The sequence below is a fragment of the Cetorhinus maximus genome, chromosome 13 (assembly GCF_964194155.1).
Source record: "Cetorhinus maximus chromosome 13, sCetMax3.hap1.1, whole genome shotgun sequence".
Taxonomy (NCBI): Eukaryota; Metazoa; Chordata; class Chondrichthyes; order Lamniformes; family Cetorhinidae; genus Cetorhinus; species Cetorhinus maximus.
The window spans coordinates 119,598,243-119,616,064 of record NC_135891.1 but is presented as its reverse complement, the minus strand read 5'-3'; the positions used below and the strand labels follow the sequence as shown (position 1 = coordinate 119,616,064).

Sequence of the window (17,822 nt, the reverse complement as noted above, 5' to 3'; positions counted from 1 at the left end):
TAAGGGGTGTGGGTATATCGGAGAGTTTTACAGTGAGGTGTGAGGGAGAGATCAGAGAGTTTTACAGTGAGGGGTGTGGGTATATCAGAGAGTTTAACAGGGGGGTGTGTGGGGTATGTCAGGGGCTTTTACAGTAAGGGTATGGAGTATATCAGAGAGTTTTACAGTAGGGGGTATGGGTATATCAGAGAGTTTTACAGTGAGGGCTGTGGGTATATCAGAGAGTTTTACAGTGAGGGGTGTGGGGTATATCAGAGAGATTTACAGTGAGGGCTGTGGGCATATCAGAGAGTTTTACAGTGTGGGGTGTGGAGTATATCAGAGAGTTTTACAGTTAAGGGTGTGGAGTATATCAGAGAGTTTTACAGTGAAGGGTGTGGAGTATATCAGGGTGTTTTACAGTGAGGTGTGTAGGGTATATCAGAGAGTTTTACAGTGAGGTGTCTGGGATATATCAGAGATTTACAGTGAGGTGTGTGGGTATATCAGGGAGTGTTACAGTGAGGTGTGTGGGTATATCAGAGATTTACAGTGAGGTGTGTGGGTATATCAGGGAGTGTTACAGTGAGGTGTGTGGGTATATCAGGGAGTGTTACAGTGAGGTGTGTGGGTATATCAGGGAGTGTTACAGTGAGGTGTGTGGGTATATCAGGAAGTGTTACAGTGAGGTGTGTGGGTATATCAGGGAGTGTTACAGTGAGGTGTCTGGGATATATCAGACAGTTTTACAGTGAGGGTGTGGGGTATATCACATACTTTTATAGTGAGGGGTGTGGGTATATCATAAAGTTTTACTGTGAGGGGTGTGGGGTATATCAGAGATTTACAGTGAGGGGTGTGGAGTATATCAGAGTGTTTTACAGTAGGGGGTGTGGAGTGTATCAAAAGGTTTTACAGTGAGGTGTCTGGGTATATCAGAGAGTTTTACAGTAAGGTGTATGGATATATCAGAGAGTTTTACAGTGATGGTGTAGAGAATATCAGAAAGTTTTACAGTAGCGGGTATGGGTATATCAGGGAGCTTTATAGTCAGGTGTATTGGTATAATATCACCACCGTCAACACCCCTTTGCCCTTTTGTCTATGACATCTTTGGCAATCTCTTCTTTGCCTCCACCTATCACTGGCCCTCTATCCAGCTCCAACTGTCTCACCCACAACAACCAGCTTATATTTCACCTCATTTCTATATTTCCTTAGTTCTGATGAAGAGTCATACGGGCTGAAACTTTAACTGTATTCCTCTCCGCAGATGCCGTCAGATCTGCTGAGATTTTCCAGCTATTTTTGTTTTTGTTTACAGTGAGGAGTGTGGGTATATCAGAGAGTTTTACAGTAAGGGGTGTGGAGTATATCAGAGAGTTTTACAGTAAGGGGTGTGGAGTATATCAGAGAGTTTTACAGTAAGGGGTGTGGAGTATATCAGACAGTTTTACAGTAAGGGGTGTGGGTATATCAGACAGTTTTACAGTAAGGGGTGTGGGTATATCAGACAGTTTTACAGTAAGGGGTGTGGAGTATATCAGACAGTTTTACAGTAAGGGGTGTGGGTATATCAGACAGTTTTACAGTAAGGGGTGTGGGTATATCAGACAGTTTTACAGTAAGGGGTGTGGGTATATCAGACAGTTTTACAGTAAGGGGTGTGGGTATATCAGACAGTTTTACAGTAAGGGGTGTGGGTATATCAGAGAGTTTAACAGGGGTGTGTGTGGGGTATGTCAAAGGCTTTTACAGTAAGGGTGTGGAGTATATCAGAAAGTTTTACAGTGAGGTTTCTGGTCATATCAGAGTGTTTTACAGTAAGGATGTAGAATATAACAGAGAGTTTTACAGTAAGTGGTATGGGTATATCAGAGATTTTTACAGTGAGGGCTGTGGGTATATCAGAGAGTTTTACAGTGAGGGTGTGGGGTATATCACATACTTTTATAGTGAGGGGTGTGGGTATATCAGAGAGTTTTACTGTGAGGTGTGAGGGTATGTCAGAGAGATTTACAGTGAGGGGGGTGGGGTATGTCAGAGAGATTTACAGTGAGGGGGGTGGGGTATATCAGAGAGTTTTACTGTGAGGGGTGTGGGCATATCAGAGAGTTTAACAGGGAGGTGTGTGGGGTATGTCAGGGGCTTTTACAGTAAAGGTGTGGAATATATCAGAGAGTTTTACAGTAGGGGGTATGGGTATATCAGAGTGTTTTACAGTGAGGGCTGTGAGTATATCAGAGTTTTACAGTGAGGGTGTGGGGTATATCAAAGAGTTTTACAGTGAGGAGTGTGGGGTATATCAGAGAGTTTTACAGTGAGGGGTGTTGGTTATATCAGAGAGTTTTACAGTGAGGAGTGTGGAGTATATCAGAGAGTTTTACAGTGAGGACTGTGGGGTATATCAGAGAGTTTTACAGTGAGGGGTGTTGATTATATCAGAGACTTTTACAGTGAGGTGTGTGGGTATATCAGAGTGTTTTACAGTGGGTGGTGTGGAGTGTATCAGAGAGTTTTACAGTAAGGGGTGTGGGGTATATCAGAGAGTTTTACAGTAAGGGGTGTAGGGTACATATCAGAGAGTATTACAGAAAGATGTGTGGGGTATATCAGAGAGTTTTACAGTGAGGGATGTGGGGTATATGTCAGAGAGTTTACAGTAAGATGTGTGGGGTATATCAGAGAGTTTTACAGTGAGGGGTGTGGGGTATATCAGAGAGTTTTACAGTAAGGGGTGTAGGGTACATATCAGAGAGTATTACAGAAAGATGTGTGGGGTATATCAGAGAGTTTTACAGTAAGGGGTGTGGGGTATATGTCAGAGAGTTTACAGTAAGATGTGTGGGGTATATCAGAGAGTTTTACAGTGAGGGGTGTGGGGTATATCAGAGAGTGTTACAGTAAGGGGTGTAGGGTACATATCAGAGAGTATTACAGAAAGATGTGTGGGGTATATCAGAGAGTTTTACAGTGAGGGATGTGGGGTGTATCAGAGGTTTACAGTAAGGGTTTGGAGTATATCAGAGAGTTTTACAGTGAGGGGTGTTGGGTATATCAGAGAGTTTTACAGTGAGGAGTGTGGGGTATATCAGAGAGTTTTACAGTGAGGGGTGTTGGGTATATCAGAGAGTTTTACAGTGAGGAGTGTTGGGTATATCAGAGAGTTTCACAGTGAGGGGTATGGGTCTATCAGAGAGGTTTACAGTAAGGAGTATGAGTATATCAGAGAGTTTTACAGTGAGGGGTATGGGTCTATCAGAGAGGTTTACAGTAAGGAGTATGAGTATATCAGAGAGTATTACAGTGAGGTGTGTGGAGTATATCAGAGGGTTTAAAATCAGGTGTGTGGCTATATCAGAGAGTTTAAAAATGAGGGGTGTGGGTATATCAGAGACTTTTACATTGAGGGGTGTGGAGTATATTAGGGTTTTACAGTAAGGTGTATTGGTATATCACTGACTTTTACAGTGAGGGATGTGGGTATATAAGAGAGTTTTACAATGAGGGGTGTGGGTATATCAGAGAGTTCTACAGTGCGGGGTGTGGGGTATATCAGAGGTTTACAGTAAGGGTGTGGAGTGTATCAGAGAGTTTTACAGTGAGGGGTATGGGTATATCAGAGGGTTTTACAGTAAGGAATATGGGTATATCAGAGAGTTTTACAGTGAGGGGTGTGGGGTATATCAGAGACTTTTACCGTGTGGGGTGTGGAGTATATCGAGTTTTACAGTAAGGTGTATTGGTATATCACTGACTTTTACAGTGAGGGGTGTTGGGTATATCAGAGAGTTTTACAGTGAAGGGTGTTGGGTATATAAGAGAGTTTTACAGTTGAGCTGTGTGGGGTATATCAGAGAGTTTTAAAATAAGTGGTGTGGGGTCTATCACAGAGTTTTACAGTGAGGTGTGTGGGTATATCAGATACTTTTACATGGAGGGGTGTGGAGTATATCGGGTTTTACAGTAAGGTGTATTGGTATATTACAGACTTTTACAGTGAGGGGTGTGGGTATATCAGAGGTTTACAGTAAGGGTGTGGAGTGTGTCAGAGAGTGTTACATTGAGGGGTATGGGTATATCAGAGATTTTTACAGTGAGGGGTGTAGGGGATATCAGAGGTTTACAGTGAGGATGTGGAGTGTATCAGTGAGTTTTACAGTGAGGGTAATGGGTATATCAGAGAGTGTTACAGTGAGGTGTGTGGTGTATATCAGACATTGTTACAGTGAGGGGTGTTGCGTATATCAGAGAGTTTTACAGTGAGTGTTATGGGTATATCAGTGAGTTTTATAGTGAGTTTTATGGGTATATCAGAGAGTTTTACAGTGAGGTGTGTGGGGTATATCAGGGTTTTACAGTAAGATGTATTGGTACATCACAGACTTTTACAATGAGGGGTGTGGTGTATATCAGAGTTTTACAGTAAAGGGTGTGGGATCTATCACAGAGTTTTACAGTGAGTGTTATGAGTATATCAGAGAGTTTTACAGTGAAGATGTGGAGTGTATCAGAGAGTGTTACAGTGAGGGGTATGGGTATATCAGAGAGGTTTACAGTGAGGGGTGTGGCGTATATGAGAGATTGTTACAGTGAGGGGTATGGGTATATCAGAGAGGTTTACAGTAAGGAGTATGAGTATATCAGAGAGTTTTACAGTGAGGGGTGTTGGGCATATCAGAGAGTATTACAGTGAGGTGTGTGGAGTATATCAGAGGGTTTAAAATCAGGTGTGTTGCTATATCAGAGAGTTTAAAAATGAGGGGTGTGGGTATATCAGAGATTTTTACATTGAGGGGTGTGGAGTATATTAGGGTTTTACAGTAAGGTGTATTGGTATATCACAGACTTTTACAGTGAGGGATGTGGGGTATATCAGAGAGTTTTACAGTGTGGGGTGTGGAGTATATCGGGTTTTACAGTAAGGTGTATTGGTATATCACAGACTTTTACAGTGAGGGATGTGGGTATATAAGAGAGTTTTACAATGAGGGGTGTGGGTATATAAGAGAGTTTTACAGTGAGGGGTATGGGTATATCAGGGAGTGTTACAGTGAGGGGTATGGGTATATCAGAGAGTGTTACAGTGAGGGGTATGGGTATATCAGAGAGTGTTACAGTGAGGGGTATGGGTATATCAGAGAGTTTTACAGTGAGGGGTATGGGTATATCAGAGAGTTTTACAGTGAGGGGTATGGGTATATCAGAGAGTGTTACAGTGAGGGGTATGGGTATATCAGAGAGTGTTACAGTGAGGGGTATGGGTATATCAGAGAGTTTTACAGTGAGGAGTGTGGAGTATATCAGAGTTTTACAGTAAGGTGTATTGGTATGTCACAGACCTTTACAGTAAGGTGTATGGGTATATCAGAGAGTTTTACAGTGAGGGGTATGGGTATATCAGAGAGTTTTACAGTGAGGGGTGTGGGGTATATCAGAGAGTTTTACAGTGTGGGGTGTGGAGTATATCGGGTTTTACAGTAAGGTGTATTGGTATATCACAGACTTTTAAAGTGAGGGGTGTGGGTATATCAGAGAGTTTTACAGTGAGGGGTGTGGGGTATATCAGAGGTTTACAGTAAGGGTGTGGAGTGTGTCAGAGAGTTTTACAGTGAGGGGTATGGGTATATCAGAGAGTTTTACAGTGAGGGGTATGGGTATATCAGAGAGTTTTACAGTAAGGAATATGGGTATATCAGAGAGTGTTACAGTGAGGGATGTGGGGTATATCAGAGACTTTTACAGTGTGGGGTGTGGAGTATATCGGGTTTTACAGTAAGGTGTATTGGTATATCACTGACTTTTAAAGTGAGGGGTGTGGGTATATCAGAAAGTTTTACAGTGAGGGGTGTGGGGTATATCAGAGGTTTACAGTAAGGGTGTGGAGTGTATCAGAGAGTTTTACAATGAGGAGTGTGGGTATATCAGAGAGTTTTATAGTGAGGTGTGTGGGTATATCAGAGAGTTTTACAATGAGGAGTGTGGGTATATCAGAGAGTTTTACAGTGAGGTGCATGGGTATATCAGAGAGTTTTACAATGAGGAGTGTGGGTATATCAGAGAGTTTTACTGTGAGGGTGTGGACATATCAGAGAGTTTTACAGTAAGGGTGTGTAGTATATCACAGACTTTTATAGTGAGGGGTGTGGGTATATCAGCGAGTTTTACAGTGCGCGGTATGGGTATATCAAAGAGTTTTACAGTGAGGTGTGTGGGTATATCAGATAGTTTTACAGTGAGGGGTGTGGGGTATATCAGAGAGTTTTACAATGAGGGGTGTGGAGTATATCAGAGGATTTAAAATTAGATGTGTGGGGCATATCAGTGAGTTTTACAGGGAGGGGTGTGAGTATATCAGAGAGTTTTACAGTGAGGGGTATAACAGAGACTTTTACAGTGAAGCGTGTGGAGTATATCAGGGTTTTACAGTATGTTCTATTGGTATATCACAGACTTTTACAGTGAGGGGTGTGGGTATATCAGAGATTTTTACAGTGAGGGGTATGGCTATATCAGAGGTTTACAGTGAGGGTGTGGAGTGTATCAGATAGTTTTACAATGAGGGTAATGGGTATATCAGAGAGTGTTACAGTGAGGGGTGTTGGGTATATCAGAGAGTTTTACAGTGAGTGTTATGGGTATATCAGTGAGTTTTATAGTGAGTTTTATGGGTATATCACAGAGTTTTACAGTGAGGTGTGTGGGGTATATCAGTCTCTCACAGAGTTTTACAGTGAATGTCATGGGTACATCAGAGAGTTTTAAAGTGAGGTGTGTGGGGTATATTGAGTTTTACAGTGAAGTGTGTGGGGTATATCAGGGTTTTACAGTAAGATGTATTGGTACATCACAGACTTTTACAATCATGGGTGTGGTGTATATTAGAGTTTTACAGTAAAGGGTGTGAGGTGTATCAGAGAGTTTTACAGTAAGGGGTGTGGGATCTATCACAGAGATTTACAGTGAGTGTTTTGGGTATATCAGCGCAGTGTGTAGCTACTGGGTTCGTGCCTTCTGTGTTGAATTCATGTGGATGTCTGATTACGGGAAACTGGATGCTGTTTACTGTCCCATTAAGACTTCCCTGAGCCATTCACCAATATACAGCGTGAGTCATTACTCAGTCATTGACACTAGCTGAGGGACAGGCTTGAACAATCTCGTAGGCTGACTGGAATCGCAGGCACCCAGGCTAATTACAGGAAGGATTATTCAGCCTAACACAAGAGGCGTAATTGTGCAGAGAAGGAGCGAGCTTTTTCAGAAAAGTGAACACTGATGGACTGGAGGGGGTTGTAGGGTGGGGCACTTGCAAGGATCAACTTGTCAAATTGCAGCCTTAAAGGTAGAAGACATTGGAGCTCCCTTGCAGACGGAGCACAGACTGTGAACATTCTCCTGAAGAAGCACCCAGTCCAGCACGAGTTAGTGGGAAAATATTCTCGCCTGTTTTGAAACATTTATCAGACAGACGCTTCCCCAACCCTACAGACAAGTTATTAATTTGTGATCAGCCAGCAGTGGAAGTATGATGTACTCCCTTCTTTTCCTTCTTTTGTCCTGTCTGATGAAGCTGGTTTTATGCTTTACATGTAAGTATTACTTTGAAAACCAGGTGAGAAAATGACGCTTTGATTGGCAGGAAGGTAAGGTGTTAAATTTTGCCTGCACTGGACTCAAAGGATACAGTGCTAACCATGTGGAAGGTCAAACAATGGATGCTCTGGATCTAGAGGAGCCAGTGCAAACTGTTAAACATTGCTTGAGCTGGATCAGAGGGGTTTGATACTATACCTTGTGTGTTTTTTGCTCGAAACTAATTTGTTGAATCGAGTCACGACTTAAGTTAGAAATCATTACAACCCTGTTAAATTTCACCCTCTGTCATCCTGCAGCCAGCGCCTGTTGACTAATGTGAGATTCAGAGGATCTTAAAATGTTTATAATGTCATACCGTAAATGTGTTTCTCTTTGTGTAATTAGTGGTTGGTAGAATTGATGAAAGAGAAAAGGAAAAGGAAAAGGAACAGAGAGAAAAGAAACAAAGGGAAAGAGGGGGGACTGCATAAATCTGACACAGAAAAGAATGTGGTCGATCGAGAAGTAAAATGGAGGACCCTCCAAAAAAGCTGAAAGCTAAAATGGGAGTGTAATAAAAGGAGGATTTAGTAGGAGCCCCGGGGCCTGGCACACCTCTTCCATGGACGGAGATTGGTGACAGGCCTTGAGGGCTTCTTTTGGTGTTGAATGATTCTCTCTTCAGAGATGAGAGGGGATCAGTGCGGACCTGCTGTTACATGGCTTGGAATGTGCTGGAGGCTGGTGAATGCTGACTGCGAGCAGTCCTCGGAATCGGGGCATCAGATCGTTAGCAATTGGTGTGAGAGGAACAGTTCAGCTTTGGAAGCAATTTGCAACTTCCCCAATCAGCTGCAGCATGGGTTAGATACAGAGTAAAGTTGCCTCTACACTGTCCAACAAGATACCTTAAAACTGGCAGCAGTCTTCTGGGATGAAAATATATAGCCCGAGTAACCTTCACCCTGCAAGTGTCGCATTGCAGTTCCCTCTGCTCATGTGAGGCCTCCTGGTTCTCAAAACATCTGACACAACAGTTCTGAAGTATTTACCTAGTATTTGGCCTAACCAGTCTATGCCCATGCTTATGTTCCACACAAGCCTCCTCCCGTCATTCCTTATCTCACCCTAATAACATATTCTTCTGTTCCTTTCTCCCTCATGTGTTTACCTAGCTTCCCCTTATTTACCTCGACCACTTCCTATGGTAATGAGTTCCACTCTCTCATCACTCACTGGGTAATTGAAGTTTCTCCTGAATTCCTGATTGGATTTAATAGTGACTATCTTATATTGATGGCCCACTTGGTCCTGGTCTTGTCCGCAAGTGGAAACCGCTTCTCAACGGCTACAAACCCCTTCATGGTCTTAAAGATTTATGTCAGGCCACCCTCAGTCTCTCTTTTCCAAAGAAAAGAGCCTCAGCCTGTTCTATCTTTCTTGATAGTTAAGACTTCTCAGTTCTGGTATCATTGTAGTAAATCTTTCTCCATTGCCTGTATATGCTTTTTATGATTATGGAGGCCAGAACAATTCACAGTGCCCCAAGTGTCAATGAACCACCTCGCATGACCTCAGGATGTACCATAGCGCTTCCTGACCAATGAAGCACTTTTCAAGTATGGTCACTGTTGTAATGTAGGAAAAGGCAACCTCTTTTCGTAATAGGACTCACAGCCCAACTGACACAAGCGGCTTGTTCTGTTGGGTTGGGCAGGATTTAAACCCTGTTCCCACTGCACCACCCAGATCTGCTCCCGAAACACTCCTTTTGGCAGTGGAGTTGAATTTAGCCTCTGATCTAACACCAGGCAGTAAGTCGACTCTCTGAAACACAGTCTGTTTTTAACCCCAAAGGAACTAGCTCATTCTGTTACTGATCTCAACCTTGGGTTTACTGGTGTCAGCTGGGCTTTAGGAACCCAGGCTCCATTCCCAGTCTGTGCCTTTTGTTCATTTCAGGCAGGATAGCAGTGAGAGCTACAGAAAAGCCTGAACTGGTGACAATATCAGAATGGAAAATCATGTGTGCGTGAAAGGACATAACAACAAGAATTTGCACTTATATAGCACCTTTAACAGATTAAAACAGCCCAAGGTGCTTCATGGGAGTGTTAGAAAGCAATATTTGACACCAGGCCACATAAGAAGTCAGGTGGCCAAAAGCTTGGTCAAAGGAAAACATTTTAAGCAGTGTCTTAAAGGACGAGAGAGAGGTAAGGAGGTGGAGATGTTTAAGGAATAAATCCAGAGCTTAGGCCCAGGCAGCTGAGGGCACGGCTGCCAAGGGCAGAGCGATGAGAATTGAGTGTGCGCAAGAGGTCAGAATTGGAGAAGTGCAGAGAAGCCAGAAGGTTGTGGGGCTTCAGAAGGTTACAGAAGTTGGGAGGGGAGAGACTGTGGAGGGATTTGAAAACAAGTATAAGGATTTCAAAATCAAGGTGTTTTTGGACTGGGTGCCAAGGTAGGTCAGCGAGCACAGGGGTAATGGGTGAACAGCGCTTGTGTAGGAGATTAATCACACCAAGGCATCGTTAATAACACTAAACTAAACCTAGACTCCAGGGGCTCCAACCCCGAGTATATTCTGGCCAAAGCGGTCCCGGACCGCGACAACTAATCTCCTAAACACTTAATTAGATGACTTACCCTAAGAGTCAGCCACAGGCAGGCAGAAGCAGCTCGTGGGTCAACGAACCCCAGAAGCCCAAATCGGGCTGCAGCAGACTGAGGAGTCCTTGAAACGCGAGGTCCTAACGCTGACGCTCCGTGACCCAACCCTAGGTGTTAGTCATCTCGGTGGGACCTCCAAGAAACTGTAGGAGATTAATCACACCAAGGCATCATTAATACGTAAAAACCCCATTTATTACTTGTGCACAAGGGAGACAACACAACGAGAGCTATTGTACTGTCTCGTAGCAGAATACACACAGACCTGTTAAAAGCATTTTTACAGCCAATCAGTAAATTTTGCACAAACCTATCCGCTTATTTGCATAAGTTAACTGACCAATCCATATTTCAGTAAATTTTCATTCCAAGCACAACAGACGTAGTGCTTTCGCAAATGCTTATCACAATCCTGATTACATTGGCCTGAGAAAGAACAAAATGGAATGTCTCAGGGCTCATCCTACAACTGTGGTCAGACAAGATGGTATTGTTCTCAAGGCTGCAGTATTTTTCTCTTAGGCCTATGCATATAATTCAACTTCTCCATTAACCCTTTTAGCACTAAATGGGTTCCCTATAGTTGGCTAGGCCACCACACTTCCCCCCTTTTGTCCTACAAGGACAATCCACCACCCTTAGCCAAGTTCTATGTATCCTAGTCGCCGGGCTTCATCCTCAGTGGGGTCCTGATTCCTGAGGAGAGGGAGGGAATAGATAACTGGCTTGCCACCAGGATTCTGAAGGTTCTGTAGTTGGCAGACAGAGCGGATGCGGCAGGTCTGACTGAGCTGCAACGCTCGCAGGGCCAACAAGTCAGGGCAACCGGACTGATTTTTGTAATTGCAAGGCCCAGATTCTTCAGTGTAGTAGCCATTAGAGGTCCAAGTGGAGGTGGAATTATTTGAGGTGAGATTGTATGATCGTTGGCAATCACACCCGCCCCATGTTCAAGTATGTGAGACTATCCTCAGATCTCGGGACCTGCGAAAGACACACCATCTCATTGGCCTTGCACTCCCAAAAGGTGGTCATAGGACCAGACTGGTTGTGGAACCGAAATCGGCCCTCCTGGTAGTCATAATCAGCAAGGTAGGCACAGGAACCCAATGGCAATTCGCCCACCCGAGTACTACCCTTGGTATAATTTCTCCTGACGCATAGCCAGGCCGGCCCCTTAACAACCACAAAGGTGGGCTCCTGTCTGCAAATGGGCGTTCGATGAATGAGGGCCCCTGTATTACCTAGGGACCATGTAGAATCTGAGGGGAAAGCCAAAAAAATGCATCTCTGACGAGGAGGGGTTAACAGGAAAATGAGTACAAATCCAACATTTAGTCCGATTAACATGCGAGGCTGCGGCCTGCATTCGTTGAACCGCAGAATTGGTATTCCATGCCCCTGCAAGGACCACGCAGGACAGGATCCAAATCAGAGTCAGCATTCTGACGGCTCAGTTAAAGTTCTTGCACAAGCACTTCCGTCAGAGGTCAGCATCCGCTTGACGTGCGATGCGTGGATCCACAAGGTTCGTTCTTCAACCTCCACGGCCGTATGGGTGGTGAGCAGGACTTGGAAAGGCCCCTCCCATCGAGGTTCCAAACAGTTCTTTCTCCTGAAGGTCTTTACTAGGACTAGGTCCCCGGGCTGGTATTGATGGCAGTCTTCAATGGTGGGCTTTTTCTGAGCTTCTACTACCTGTATATGCAAGCTTTTGAGAGAATTAGTGAGCGCTATACAGTATGTAATCATTCCCTCATCCATAGCGTGGATGTCCATTTCCTTAGCAGACAAAGGTGGGGCCACTGGGAGGCGCATAGGACGTCCCATTATAACTTCATAAGGAGAGAGGGAGGTGGTACGGTTAGGGTAAGAGCATATAGTCATGAGCGCCAAGGATAGAGCTTCAGGCCATTTCAAACTGGTTTCTTCACATAATTTAGCTAGTTTGTTTTTCAGAATACCGTTTTGTCTTTCCACCGCCCCAGTAGACTGGGGCTGGTATGGGCAGGAAAGGTAATGGTTGCATTGTAAGGTCTTCAGCAGTTCCTTTATCACTTTAGCGGTAAAATGAGGCCCATTATCACTTGATAAAATCTCTGGTATCCCAAACCTGGGTATGTATTCACACAACAACAATTTTACAACAATAACAGCATCATTCCGTCGGGTGGGATACGCCTCCACCCATCGCGAGAACAAACATACTATAACTAAAACATAATTAGATCCCATACATTCAGGCATTTGTATAAAGTCCATTTGTAGGTGTACAAACGGGCCCTATGGTTGGGGTCCCGTAGCAGCAGTCACTGTGGGCGTCTTGCCTGGGTTATGTTGTTGGCAAAGCAGACATTGTGAAGCTATTTTAGCTATTTTAGCTGCCAGCGAATAACCCAGGCGCAACCCACATCTGCTGTGCCATTCCTTTGCCCCAATATTTTCTACTCTATATAATGTCTTGCCGGGTGTTGACATAGGTATGACAGTTATTACTAATACAATGCCTATTAGCATATTACTATTCATTATACGTTCAACATTCATTCTATATACGCGTGTCAAACCCCTAAGCTGGCAACCGATCAAGTCATGATTCATGTGTCGTGAGAGATTCAATAAATGCTCATTAGTTACCCATAAAGGGAATATTCCTTCATTAATCTTTCTTAAATTCTCTCGGGCTTGTTCCAGTGCCCGCAATCCATAGGTGCTGCAAACATCATTTCTGCTCGCTTCGTCTGAAATATTTTTCCCTATTTCAATTATTGATAGTCCCCGCATGACTTTCGAGCACGGTAGCCAGACTTTGGATTAACCGTGTTACGACCTGGTCCGTATCTAGTTGGGTATCCTGGATCCCCTGTCCCTGCTCTAGAATCTCCTTAAGCTTAAAGCTTAGGGTACGGACCTTCTGGTCAACAGTTGCCAGGTTCTGAATTAACCACTGATGTCCCTATATTGAATATCGTAGCGGCAACATTTATCAGGCTGCGCTTAACGCGGTTCCCTCCCAAGCTTGATCGTATCTCGCCATTGAACTGAACTGCTTCAGTCATCAATTGGCACGTCAGAGCCATATAGAGTGCTTGGATATGGGTTGAGCACCACTGGGGCAGGACGACACCGGATACATTCAAGACTACGGGTACCAGCTCATGGTGTACATTATCATACAAAACTTCTGGTTAACCCGTACCAAACCATTCGTCGGTCCTGGATGCATAGTCGGACAAGATGGGTCAGTCGGTGTGGTTTGAGGGGCTTCAATTATCTCTACTCGGACTGTGGAAGTAGAGGTGGAAGGTGGCTGGATAGTGGTGGACCTCCCATGCCCGATTTGAAGCAAACCCTTACTACAATTTGAAAGCACTTGTTCTCCGACTGTTACATTTATAATTCCCCATTGCGTGTTGCATTCGGCGCTGTCCGTGCTGTACCAAAGTTCCTCCTGCGGTGCGGGATGAGGAGTGATGATCCCCGACCTTGTTGCCAGTACTGATACGCCCATGACCAGGATCGTTGATCTGTGGAGACATTAACATCAATTCCCGTTCTCTGGGTTACCGCTTGGTCAATTGTCATGTATCTTTAACCGTGTGTAATGCCTCCATTTACTTCCCATTCTCATATCTACAAGTGCGCATGTATCACCTGTCATAATTACCTCGTATGGTCCATTACTGTTCGCTCCGGGCTCACCTTGACCATCACCTTATTCCCCACTTGGGGGGTCAGTTGTTGCTCTTTGGATTTGCCTGTTTCCATATCCTTAATCATCTGTCAGTCTCTAACTTCCTTCCTTAACTCATGCAATTGCTTACTTATTTCCCTTACATGGTCCGTATTTTTCCTTTCAGAGGCCCTACATCTCCTCCTCCCATTAAAGTGCCTTCAGGTAATTGCATAGCCCTTCCTGTTATCAGTTCAATGCGGTGAACCTGGTGGTCCTATTTGGTGTAGCCCTAAGGCGCATCAGAATGCTGGGCAATACGGTGGCCCAACTGTTGCCTGTCTCCTGAATTGATGTTTTTAAAGTTCAGTTCATCCTTTCCACCATCCCTGGACTCTGGGGGTGGTAAGGAATATGGAATTTCTGTTTAATCTCCATAAGATTACACATTTCTTTAATGACTCTCCTTGTGAAATGAGTTCCCTGATCTGAATCCATTTGGGTAGGCACCCCCCCACTCCTTCCAGTTTACTCTCTCCTGCTGCTGTCTCATGTCAGACCTCAATTCCTTAAACAACTCTACAATGCACCTTCTTACCCTATCTTTCAATGGCTCAGTATCTTCACTTCCAGTGATGGTTCTCTCTGGGAACCGCTTAACTCTGTCTGTCATCAAGGTGTTAATCCTGTGGTCTTACTTTTTGTAGCTCACAGGCACATTAATATAATCAGTAATACATCTATTTAGCCTTTTTCCAGCTTTCCCTTTACCTGTATCCATCTTGTGGTAAATTGTTGTTAGGTATTATTTCTCCTTACATTTCAATTCCTGAACTACAGATTCCACATAGTTTTACCTCTAAGTTTTTTTTTCCTGACCATGATCATCCCAAGATTCTCTTGAGTTCAGTTTCTCTATTGTCAACAAGGATCTCTGTCTCTAGATCTTTGTTTCTTTCCCTCTGTGCCAATGCCTCAGTTGATGGCCAGATTATCAAATTCATTTCCCTTGAAACAGTTTGTACATTATGTTCTCTTTCCCTAACTCATTCTCCTACTTGCCTCATACCATTTTACACATGCAACAGCTACCATCTTATCTTGTTCAAGTTGCCTGGAGAGACTTTAAAATAAATAAAATATTCTCATAACAGTTTTAAAAACAGAAATCAGGTATTGACATGTTTTGCTTTCTTATCTTCTTCTCAAACATTTTATTGTCTCAAAAGTAACCCATTAAATTGTGTCTGACCCGCTTCTTTTAGAATTATCCCAGATTCATTAACTCGGCCAAAAATTGGATTTCTGCCAAACTTTGCCAAGGTATTGAGCTTAGCTTCATATTTTGGTAACAGACTTTACAAATACAAAAGCTTGCAGCATTTGAATTAGTGCCAATTGTTGTCAAACCTTTTAAAATGAAAATTCCCTTTTGAGAAATTATCAGGAACCAAACCTCAATTTTTTAAACTTTGTAAGAATTGCAATTTACACTATCAAAATTAAAACAACCTCTTTTTCATGTGTAGTGATTTGTATCCAAGTTATAACTTCCGTATGTTTATCGATACATTCCTTATCTTAGATAGCATCCTCGTTATTCAAAGTAACCTGTTAAATTATACTGCACTTTACATCTCAAGATTGTCCCAAATTCAAATTACAGTGCTGTTGGGATGCAGATTTCCTTTAATATTTAATTCATCTCTTCAAAAGAAACCCCTTTTTATCCATTGGAACCACCTAGACCTTGTGTTTATGTCTTTTGGTTTTCCTAGAATCCTTCTGAATTTCAAGTATTTTTTTTTTCCTCAGAATTTTAGAATACTAACTCGTATGTATTAATCCCAATCAGCTTGGAAGCTGATGATGAGGGTTATTCCCTACTACTCTGCAAGGGGGTGGTACAAGGGTTGGTCCATCTCAAACAAAGGCAAGCCCTGTTTTATCTTTACACTACCTTCAAATTACGATTTTTGCCAGAAATCTCAACTCAAACCTTATACTCAAAACTTTGGAATGTTTGAGTATACTTTTCCTTTAATCTAATATGGGGCTTTCGACTCTAAAATGCTCAACTACACACACAAAAGACAATTCAGCGAAGAAAACACATTAAGGCTCACATACAAATGCTTCCTTGCACACAAACAAACACATATATAAAGGTATGTATTTATATTCCTATAATATTGAACTTAAAACTCTAAACAAAGCTTCAAGTAGCAGTGGGGGGAATAAAGGGATCTTAAAGGCTCCACCTATAGGGACCTTCAAACTGACGAAAGCTCACATTTTCTCTGCTGCTGCTTGTCAGTTGCTCATTAACCCCCTAGGGGGACCCTCTCTTTCTCTCTCTCTCTCTCTCTTCAGCACAAACAGCTCTTGTAACTTAGATCAATTCATTTTTTTTTAAGTTACAGAAAATTCAGTAGCGCACCTTTCGGGTATATGGATATACATATAAGCATTTGGGGTTCCCTTTGGAGGGGGAACCAAATAAATGGGGTTTCTTTGATACCATATTACCCATTCTTTATCTAATAACTAAAAAAGGCCAGTCCTTGGCGGGTCCTCAACCCCCAATCTACTACTAAGGTACTTTCACCAATCAGTCCACTCACACGCTCAAGGGGTCCCGGACCCCGAGCCGCAAACACGCACCCACACACTCAGTACCAACTCCAGGGGCTCCGACCCCGACTATGTACTAAAACTAAACCTAAACTCCAGGGGCTCCGACCCCGACTATGTACTAAAACTAAACCTAGACTCCAGGGGCTCCAACCCCGACTATGTACTAAAACTAAACCTAGACTCCAGGGGCTCCAACCCCGACTATATACTAAAACTAAACTCCAGAGCTCCAACCCTGAGTATATTCTGGCCAAAGCAGTCCCGGACCATGACAACTAATCTCCTAAACACTTAATTAGATGACTTACCCCAAGAGTCAGCCACAGGCAGGCGGAAGCAGCTCGTGGGTCAACGAACCCCAGAAGCCCAAATCGGGCTGCCGCAGACTGAGGAGTCCTTGAAACGCGAGGTCCTAACGCTGACGCTCCGTGACCCAACCCTAGGGGTTAGTCATCTTGGTGGGACCTCCAAGAAACTGTAGGAGATTAATCACACCAAGGCATCATTAATACGTAGAAACCCCATTTATTACTTGTGCACAAGGGAGACAACACAACGAGAGCTATTGTACTGTCTCGTAGCAGAATACACACAGACCTGTTAAAAGCATTTTTATAGCCAATCAGTAAATTTTGCACAAACCTATCCGCTTATTTGCATAAGTTAACTGACCAATCCATATTTCAGTAAATTTTCATTCCCAGCACAACAGACGTAGTGCTTTCGCAAATGCTTATCACAATCCTGATTACATTGGCCTGAGAAAGAACAAAATGGAATGTCTCAGGGCTCATCCTACAACTGTGGTCAGACAAGATGGTATTGTTCTCAAGGCTGCAGTATTTTTCTCTTAGGCTTATGCATATAATTCAACTTCTCCATTAACCCTTTTAGCACTAAATGGGTTCCCTATAGTTGCCTAGGCAACCACACTTGGTCAAATTAGGATACGTGCAGCAGAATAAGGCTTTGAGATTTCCCCCCATGGTTAAATAGCTTACGTAGATGTTTACACAAACACATGCACCCACACATGATCTCTGCTCATACATGAAGAATAGCAACTTGGGCAACACATTAGTGTCAGCTGTGGCTCAATGGGTAACTCTCGCCCCTCTAAGTCCGAAGGTCACAGATTTGAGGACATAATCCACTGATATACAGCACTGGAAGAGAGAATACTGCACTGTCGGAGGGGGTGCTGCACTGCCGGAGGGGGTGCTGCACTGCAGGAGAGAGTGCTGCACTGCAGGAGGGAGTGCTGCACTGCCGGAGGGGGTGC

The 17,822-nt window shown here is 43.5% G+C and overlaps 1 protein-coding gene across 1 annotated transcript in view; it reads left to right on the top strand.

Annotated features, from left to right (window-relative positions):
• The first annotated feature begins 7,154 nt into the window (after window positions 1-7,154).
• Window positions 7,155-17,822, top strand: part of crlf1b (cytokine receptor-like factor 1b) — a 29,886-nt gene continuing 19,218 nt past the window's right edge. The window contains exon 1 of the mRNA XM_078556213.1: window positions 7,155-7,571. Within this exon, the coding sequence (XP_078412339.1) occupies window positions 7,508-7,571 (64 nt within the window). The 5' untranslated portion in view covers window positions 7,155-7,507. The remainder of the gene's footprint in view (window positions 7,572-17,822) is intronic.